Source organism: Dreissena polymorpha, chromosome 2 (genome assembly GCF_020536995.1).
Source record: "Dreissena polymorpha isolate Duluth1 chromosome 2, UMN_Dpol_1.0, whole genome shotgun sequence".
NCBI classification, from domain to species: Eukaryota; Metazoa; Mollusca; class Bivalvia; order Myida; family Dreissenidae; genus Dreissena; species Dreissena polymorpha.
The window spans coordinates 76813562-76823262 of record NC_068356.1 but is presented as its reverse complement, the minus strand read 5'-3'; the positions used below and the strand labels follow the sequence as shown (position 1 = coordinate 76823262).

The 9701-nt window shown below is 32.2% G+C and overlaps 1 protein-coding gene across 2 annotated transcripts; it reads right to left on the bottom strand.

The window, feature by feature from the left end:
• Positions 1 to 360: 360 nt before the first annotated feature.
• On the bottom strand, positions 361 to 8537 carry LOC127870315 (transcriptional repressor NF-X1 homolog). 2 transcript variants are annotated; one of them, XM_052412949.1, is made up of 11 exons: positions 8337 to 8534; positions 7754 to 7837; positions 6746 to 6811; positions 6072 to 6194; positions 5858 to 5897; positions 4897 to 4952; positions 3130 to 3207; positions 2075 to 2102; positions 1609 to 1700; positions 1317 to 1344; positions 361 to 908 (listed from the first exon to the last, which is right to left on the bottom strand). In XM_052412949.1, exons 1-11 carry the CDS (start codon positions 8446 to 8448, stop codon positions 836 to 838), a joined length of 780 nt encoding a protein of 259 aa, XP_052268909.1. In that variant the 5' UTR covers positions 8449 to 8534; the 3' UTR covers positions 361 to 835. The 2 variants fall into 2 exon arrangements, with proteins under 2 accessions (XP_052268909.1, XP_052268908.1); XM_052412948.1 differs by lacking the exons at positions 361 to 908; positions 1317 to 1344 and having other exon boundaries at positions 1360 to 1700; positions 8337 to 8537.
• Between the last annotated feature and the right edge of the window lie 1164 nt (positions 8538 to 9701).

Sequence of the window (9701 nt, the reverse complement as noted above, 5' to 3'; positions counted from 1 at the left end):
ACACGGCATAATTAACATTCGTAAATTTTAAGATTGCCGGAAATCACAGAGCCAATTAAACGTTGTTTGACTATATCAAACCCATTCACAAGCGTCAGAAGACATACATATATATATACATGCATCCGTTAACTTTCATTTAGCTTTGTTCCAGAAGTACACGGAATTTAATGCAAGTAAAATTCATTTGATATTGAATATAAGCCTTCTTACAGCGGTTTCTAATTCAATTGTTTATTGAAGTGTTTTCTGTTTCGATATAATGTTTTAACATTAACAAAATTGAATTTAAACAATTATTAGGTTGTATAACTATAATGCTCGACAGAAACAATTCATAGAAGGAAACATAACACATCGAATTTGTGACAGTTTTTTATTTAAACACAGCCAATGTACACTTGTACAAAATTACAATAATGACCATAAGCACTTAAACTCAACTGGGTGTGAATTTTCTTATCAGGAAAAAACGATAAACCGTAACGCGGGAAGCCTTTATTGCTTGCCCAAGTGTTATATCACACACCAATGTCAAGCCTCATGTATATGTATTTAGCATATATATATGCACACAAATAAAATCAACCAATTCACATTTAAATATCATTGAAACATAATCAATGAAAAAGGTCGGTCTGTACTGCGTTTACATATCAAATGAAATAAACTATATGCATGAAATAGTATGTCCAAACTCTTAGTGCAATACTGGCGAATCATGGCATAACTGGGAATGGTGTTGTGTCGCAACAGATAAGCATTGCACAATAATCTATCAAATGAATATATTCTGGCTTTATGTCCATGTTTCTGTACACATATTTCCCGCCAATCAGTTTCTCCTAGGTTTATTGACAACGCTGTAAAGGTAACTTTGTGCTTGATGTCCATGTTCATCGGATAATCTACAAAAGGAACACTATCAAAGTCAAAACAAGAATCAGTGCGACTTTTGTTGTTATGAGTAGAATACACATATAAATTGTTGGTGTATCAGGCGATACAATGCATATAATTAATGGTATTATAGCTATTCAATAGGCAACCTAAAAATCTTTCATAAACAAATATTTCGACCTCCTTTTTGACCCTGAATAGTTTCATATGCGTTGATTATGATGTTGTCAAAGTATTAAAAAATAAGCAATTAAATACAGTTTTGTAACAATCACATGGTCGGCACACTCATTATAACATACAAAGACATTGAAAAGTCCTACAGAAGAACCTTATTTTCAACATCACTGCTTACAAAGGTAAAAGAAGAAATCATCACAAATGGCATTTATGCTATAAAAACATAATATACGTACGTTTGACCACTTACAAGGTTTTGATTTCCTGAAATGAGATGAATTCAATTGAGCATACCATAACACTATTTGTTTTTAGAACGATGATGATGTTGATAATTATAATAATGATGATGATGATGATGATAATGATCAGATTGATGATGATGATGATGATGATGCTGATGATTATGATGATGATAATGATGATGATGGTGATGATGGCGGTTGTGGAGGTGGTGATCATGATGATGATGATTATTATGATGATGATGCTGCTGCTGCTGTTGCTGCTGCTGATGATGACGATTACCATTAGCATGGTCATTTTTCTCAAGGTTGTCAACATCATAGAAGGGATTCTCGAAGTTTTCTATCATTGAAGGATCAGCTGCTTCATTGTAACTGAAACATGCGACATAATGCATACTTTTAACATAGACACGTGTATTAAAAAGTAATTAGTTTAGCTATTATGTCTGACCGCACTATTAATGCAGCTCAGTTGTGATACATCATATGGCATTTAACTAACACACATGATCACATTCATGTTTCTATATACATAAACTTTTCCTAAAAATATTGTTTTCAAAATTCTTGTATTCCTGCTTATTTTGGTTGTATAATGGATAAAATGATATACAAAAAATTCGATTACGAGCATTGTGGTATTTGTATTTTGATGATAAAATTTTACGTGAGAAAATTACGCTACATATCTCGAGAATAGCAGTCGAATTATGGAAAATATTTGAAGAATATAATGTTTAAATTACCTTTGAATCTCATGTGAAACCACCTGAACTGAAATGACGAATTATCAAAACTTGATATGGACAGATATCCATATTGTCAAATTATTGTTAACATTTACCACACAACTAGAGATACGATGGTTGATATTAACACTTGGTATAATAATCACGTTTTGTTGATCAAACAAACCGTAAAGAATATAAATAGCTGTACAGAATCATAAAATACTTTTATTAAAAAATATTGAACTAAAAGCCCACTGTCGTTAATATAATTAACTTAAAGTGGTTGTGTCCTTGCATTTGTTTTGTTTATACATCTTTGCAAATATTTAATTGTTTATAATACGGTGTCATGTGTTTGTCTTCTGGGTTCATATGTAATAAGTACGAAAGACATTCTAGTGAACATTAAGCGTCCCATATTGCCAATAGGAATGTTCTTCTTTTGTTGATATAGTGTATATTTGTTTTTATCATCGAGGAGCAGATACGAAACATACCCCGTGGTGCTTCTTGTAAGAATTCAAACTTTTACGAAACGCGTTATGCTTGATTTAAGTATAAAAGTAAACTACATTCAACGAGATTTAATATACATTGCGATTGGTAACCATACGATTGCTTTACGCAACACCACGAAAGACCCTAAGTTCAGGAATATGTTACCTTGCTTAACAAAAATTTAGTAGTTTTTACGTGCTAAAATGCACTATTTTGTTTAAATTCTGTATGGTGCATACATATGAATAATACTACCACGTAGTCATTCTCAGATCGACCCGCAAAGCAACAATTTTCCACATGGAATCAAAATATGTATTGTGTTAAAAATCTAAACTTGTTCGCGTAATTTAAATCGTACACTGTATTCCAGTTGTGTCATTATAGTTCGTGAATGTGTTGGTTATTTTGGTACTCGTGTATGAGAACAAACGCCCAACTGGACACTTTGGGCAGATCAAACAACGACGATGTTAAAATGCTATCTTGCACTTGCTTAACAGTAAGATGCTCTTGCAATTTTCGGTTCTTAATATATGAAAATCTACAATACTATACAAAGAGGTGATTACCATTGGAATAGTCAACCGAAGGAGCGCATCGAACACTATCATCATTGACGTAGATCTCGTCAGTTGATTGTTGACATTCTTGAAATAAAAAAGACAAGTTTATGCAGTATATAATGTAAAAGCCTTTTTTAATTAATAAATGATACTTACGTGCTTCGGGTTTTATTCGTGATCTTCTTTCGTCAGTATATTGAGACAATAGTTTTGTTAACATGACTGAGTCAATTATTTCACAACAATACAGCAAGGGAAAACTTATTTTATTATACGTTTATGCTTTGTTATCTTATGAGACATTTGTTCGACTTTTTATATTTGTACTGTTGTATACTTTCTACGTAGACAATATATACAGACATCGACACTTAAAAATAATTGGTAAGGACTGTTTCCAGCCTTACCAATGGACAAAATGATAGGGTCTTCAATTGTTAAATCGTCTTGTCCGAGCGATACAAGGCATGCATTAGTTAAGATAGTGCGCTTTAGCATTGTACAAAGTATTGAGTTCAAATTGTCACATTTACAATTGGACTCGCATACACGATACAAGAGCGTACAGAACAGCATTACTGATATCAGGGACGACACTTTCAGCTTGTATAACATTTTCTGTTCAAAGAAAGTCTCTTCTTAGCAAACAATAAGCTCACTGTGCGGACCGCACTGACTAATTTGGGACGACACTTTACGCACATGCATTAAAAAACCCTTTTTACAGAGCACGGCAGATTCAATCGCGGTTGTGTTAAATCAATACCATCGACACTATGTATGGGGGTCGAAATGGGGTCTATGTCGTCAAGGAGAAATGGCCGGTGGATCAACGTTATTATTATACAATTGAAATGCTATGCTATTCTATTTAATAAGATATTACGATAAAACAAGCATTTATTATATTTCACGGTACTTAACTATACTATTTCTATCACAATTTAATGATTAACTTTGATGAAATGAAATTAAAGTTCCACATAACAGTCCCTTGTTAGGTTTTTGCAAAAAAAAGGTTTTGGGAATTGATCACCGAGACTTTGTAAAATTGTATGACTTAGCATTAAAACAAAACGTTAAAAAAATGCGTGTTTGTGTAGCTCTGTAACAGTTCAGTGATATAGCTCTCAGGGTATTTAATGATTAACCGTTGATAATACGTAAAGCAGGAATATTCAAACAATTATACTGCCTTTATGACGAAAATATCCGATTGTGTATTGGAATAGAGCGGCATCGATTCACTTAAAGAGCCATTTCAAGTGTCGTGTTGACATTTTCACAAAATGGCAATCATAAAATGAAATTGCCATATATTCAACTATCCATGTATGTTATATATAATAGCGCAAGCACGTTCGTTACAGACTTCACTTTTACAGTAACTTCCAATTCGAAAGCGTCCGTGGTGTAGTGTTAGCGAGTGTTTCCCGAGTCTGAACCCCAGAGTATGACTTTTTTTATAAGTCGTATTATGCTCACATACACCATTTGAAATATAAAAGACTTGGTACTTGATTCATGTATTGAATTTGTTCTAAAACACGAAAATCTGTGACACAGTCATTTTACACACCACTATGGAGCAATTGACTACCTGCCCAAACTCTCTTAAGATCACATTACGTGATTTTAACGGCTTATCAGTCATTGAATCAGATAAATACAAAACAAATCGCGTATTATGCTGTCGAAATAACAAGTTGCTAATGTCGCTTTATCATGAAACCAATAATTGTATATAAACAACTTCAAATACAAACGACCTACCATCGAAGTTCGCATACATGCTTCCGGTGCTTTGTTTGGCTTCGGTCTCTTCATGACTACAATGTAACAATAGCTTGTAAGCATTTATTTTCCCGTTGGAAGTCAATTATGCGGTATTACTTATACAAAGGCTCAGACAACATTGTCTTGAACATATTTTAAGACAAATTCAATTACATAGGTGTCATTTGAGTTGTGTTCGTATGGTTGGCAACTTTTTGATATCACATGTCTTCGTATCTATTAACGAAATAACAAACGTCCTATTTTCAGGCAAATAATACACTGATTGATTCATGCAAATTACTTAAAATTACATGCAATTTGACCGAAAACTTGATATAGATGCCGTTATATACATTCACAAGGACTTGAAGTGATATTATGGGCATTTTTCACTGTTGAATTGAGCTGAAAAGAATTAACAGGTCAAAAAAGTTAGTTAAAATGTGGTTACTGACCAATTATCTGCAACTCATCTTGCTACCAGTTGTTCATAAAAATATATTATATTTTCGATATTCTTACGTGACCCACCCAGTTCTGTAAGCGGAAATGATACTTAAACAAAATTGCGTCTTTGTGTCGTGTGAACGAATCTGCCCTAAAACTAAATTTAGTATCACATCGTACATGCATGATCAGTTGTCGAACGAAAGTATGGTTGATATTCAAATGCATTATTTTTCTCTTTTCTGCATAATGTTTTAGTATGTTGATGCTGCATTAACAAATACTAGTGTATATGAAGTGAAAACACCAAAAATAAACAACGGTTGCAATAGACACATATAAACTGTTAGATGCCCATAATATCACTTTAAATAATGTTCCCAAGTTTTGACTTAATGCCTTATACCACACAAATATCGCAATTATTATTTCTGGGTGATTAAATAATGAGTATTGTGTACGTTGCCTATAAACAGATAATTCTAGAATGTTTTGAAGATTTACATACATAATGCGTAAGCATGTTGCGTCGGTTCCTATGTCCATAGCTGCAAAACAAACACTAAGTCAGTTATTGTTGGCGATTGATTGTTCAATGTACAAATTTACGAAAAATACAAAGGTATTAACATTATAGAATTATTTTGTTAGTACAACCCTATATAATTGAACGATGGTATGTATTTGAATTTTCAAACAATTGTATCAAATAATATACTTACCAGTTTGCTTTCCTTCGCAGGACTTCCTTCTTTTTGTATAACATACTGCCAAAATAAGTACTATGTCCAGTAATAGTAGTCCGCCGATACATGGTCCGATGATGTCTAAGTGCCATCTCATCTCTGCAGATGAATATAAAAGATGAGAGTTGTATTTTCAACATATCGAAACAAGCTTTAATCGCGTTATTTTTTAATCTAATCTTATTAAATCTAATTAAATTAATCTAATTTAATCTAAAACGTTTTCCGTCGGATTTATTTTGGGCCTCATAAGTATAATACGGAGACACATTTGACAAATAATATTTGTATATCATGATAATATCAGTATAAATGTTCGGTCTACATAAAACTTTGTTTTTATTGTGAAGCGTTATACAACAGACTACCATTGACAACTATTCATTATCACGTCTGTGAACAAATACTGCTTGTAATAGTATGTGCATATATAGTCCGAGATTTGTATGGGAGGTTTGTTTCAGAATGAAGTTGAACCACACCGTTGAGAACGACAGGGGACGTTTCTTCTAAAAATGTATACGTCATGTAAACTCGCATAAAAGTTTGAAATTATAATTAAATACATTAATAAATATACTAAATGTTATGAACATTTGCGTTATATAACTATTTGCTAGACAAGTTAAAGTAAATGTATACAACTTTACCCGTTGTTTTATCTTTTGGTTTGGTGGTGGTGTTTGCGGAATAAACGGTCGTGGACCTGTCGATCACTATAGAAAAAAGGAAATTACTTTTTATGTTAGTGTTACCCATTTTCTTACTAGTGTTGTGCTTAATGACTTTGTTAATACGAAATTCTTTTTACCGAATAAGCCGATTTACTGTTAACGTCATATAAATAAGTTCATTGATACATCATTAACGAAAATAAAGTTGACTCATATGTTTAATAAGTCAAAACTTATTAAATGGTTCTATTTCCTATGTAATAATGATGTTGACGAAGTACGTGTTTATGTTGTCGGTTATTAATAATAATAATTTTTTTTTAAAATAATTTATTTAACTCAATGTGTTGTTTTTATGTCAGTACCTAGGAATCGTATAAAACTCTTTTGTTATATCCGGGTTCGGCATGTGTTAATTTGTCAGATATAAGGAAGACTATCTCTCTCCTCGAGTTGAATGAGTTGACTTTGTAGGTGTCACTAATCTTACATATATATTTTGAAGTAATTGAGTTGGCTTATAATCCGACAATTTTGTTTGTATTGTAAAGGATCGTTTACATCTGCATTTTTATAACTATCGTATGAATCTCCTTTATATTCATATATATCGTCTTTTTGTAAGCTAGTTGACTCATGTATTGTTTAAGTATTAAATAATCATATAAGCCTCCTGTGTAATACATAAGATCACTAAATAATGTAAAGCAATAAATCCATCTTTTGCAACTGTGTTATTGATGAAATGAACCATACTAGTTCTCGCACCATTCCTTTACATGTTTTTCATGTTAATATTTCTACATCTCAATTTTTTTATTCTAGTTAAAATACAGAGTAAGAAAGAATTTGCCGAAAGGAAAGGCAGCAATACCTATGGTTTTCTATTTGTTAAATAATGGGGAAGAAAGGCAATATATTAGAATAATACAATCGCGTTATATTTAGTGATGCATCGAAAACGGTCGTTTCCGCGTTCATTACCTTCCGTGTGTGTTTCTGCAGGCACGTTAGTGGTCGCAATCGTAGATTTTGAAGAACTACTTTTTTCCGACGATGAATTTACAACTGAAATACATTTACATTAAGATAATATATTAAGCTATATTTTATAATTTGAGAAACTATCAAAACCTAAATGTCATAAAGGAGCAATTGATTCGTGCACATATTCTTGATTTTGTTGAAATTGAACAATATTGTGTCGAAAACTAATATCTGGCAGTGCAAACTAATACTGGTTTTTCGTATAATGGAGTATCAAATGACATTAATTAAGCGTTATATTACAAGTGGAATAGCATTGCTAGATATATAATAATGCAATGTTTATAAACTTAAACTTCTAAATTGAATACATATTATTTAATGTAGTATACATTTGGAGTTGTCGGGCACAGGTATACTTGTTAGAGACAACGATTTTGCGAAACTGAGCTTTAGTTGTGCTAATATAATTAAAGATTTGTATTACTCATATATAAATTATAATGTTTAGCTCAGTCAGTAGTTCTTATGCGAAATATTACAAACTAAAATTAGTTGTACAATACAAGTAACATTTTACCTTTTACTTGATAGATGACTATCAAAAACGTAAATACGACAGCCTTTATTCGCTTCTCCATGACTGATCCACACACGTTGCGATATTTCCAAAACGTTGTATTTAATTGCATTGCAATGTTTTTCTCATCAGTTAATCAATCAGATTTGTGAAACAACTCTCGAGCGGAAGCACGTAATCAGAAGTTCGAATACAAATACAAAAGATACCGAAACTACAAATGCGAGAGGACCGATCCGGACCAATGTATAACAATTGAAGGGAAGTTTATTCGCCGTATTCATAGGTTTCCAGTTAGATGCTTTGTATTGTGTGTATTTTATAACAACACGTTTTGGTATTGCAACATTCTTTTTCCAAATATATAATTTATATAGAACTGTAATATACTTGCTGCACGCGAAAAAAACTTTAAATTGGTAAATATGTATTACGCAAACTAGGGATAACTCCATCGCCATTTTTTACAATTGCCTTTTGAAGAGTTTCATATAAAACGGAAGTGAAATGTTCAATTTACAATAACCACCAAATACTGATTAAAACATCGTTTATAAGTATTTTAACCGACGGCATATTGTTATAGGCTTTCTCCGGTATAACGGCATGCCGAACATAAAAATACACACATGTCAATTAACAATTCAATCCTAATAAGCCGATTTGATATACAATTGATATTAATTGTTTGCAATAATGCAGTTTATATAAAGAAATGCTCTCAACCACACCTTTAAATCTTGATAATAAGATTTCATTCTGACATGTATGAGTGTAAACGCCACACGAAAGCTTCTTTCGCTGAAAATGTTCTGCAAACGTTTTCAGTATAACTAAATGTGTAACCTCAACCTGTTTGTATTTTATAAATATATGAGCCTTGTTCTGAGAAAAATGGGCTTAATGCATGAGCGTAAAGTGTCATCCCAGATTAGCCTTTTCCGCTATAACTTGATTTTCGGTAAGGAGGGACTTCCTTGAAACTAAAAATACGCGGACTGCACAGGCTTATCTGGGACGACACTTTACGCACATGCATTAAGCCCAGTTTTCTTAGAACGCGACTCATATAATTTATTCAATTAACGAGTACACGTCATTAAAGATATTACTATTACACAACCATCAACATTAATTGTGCATACAGTCAGTTTTGTTTATAACGCGATGACGTCATATTTAATGTTTATATGTATGACTATATTCTGTGTGAATGTCATGAATTAAGTTAAATATTGACCACAATGTATGACATTGTTTCAGAAAAAAACACACATTACTATTAAATATAATGTGCAGCACTTATTTTAATGAATACTATAAGACTTTCAAAAGCATACGTGCGTTTTCAATGCGAAACTATTT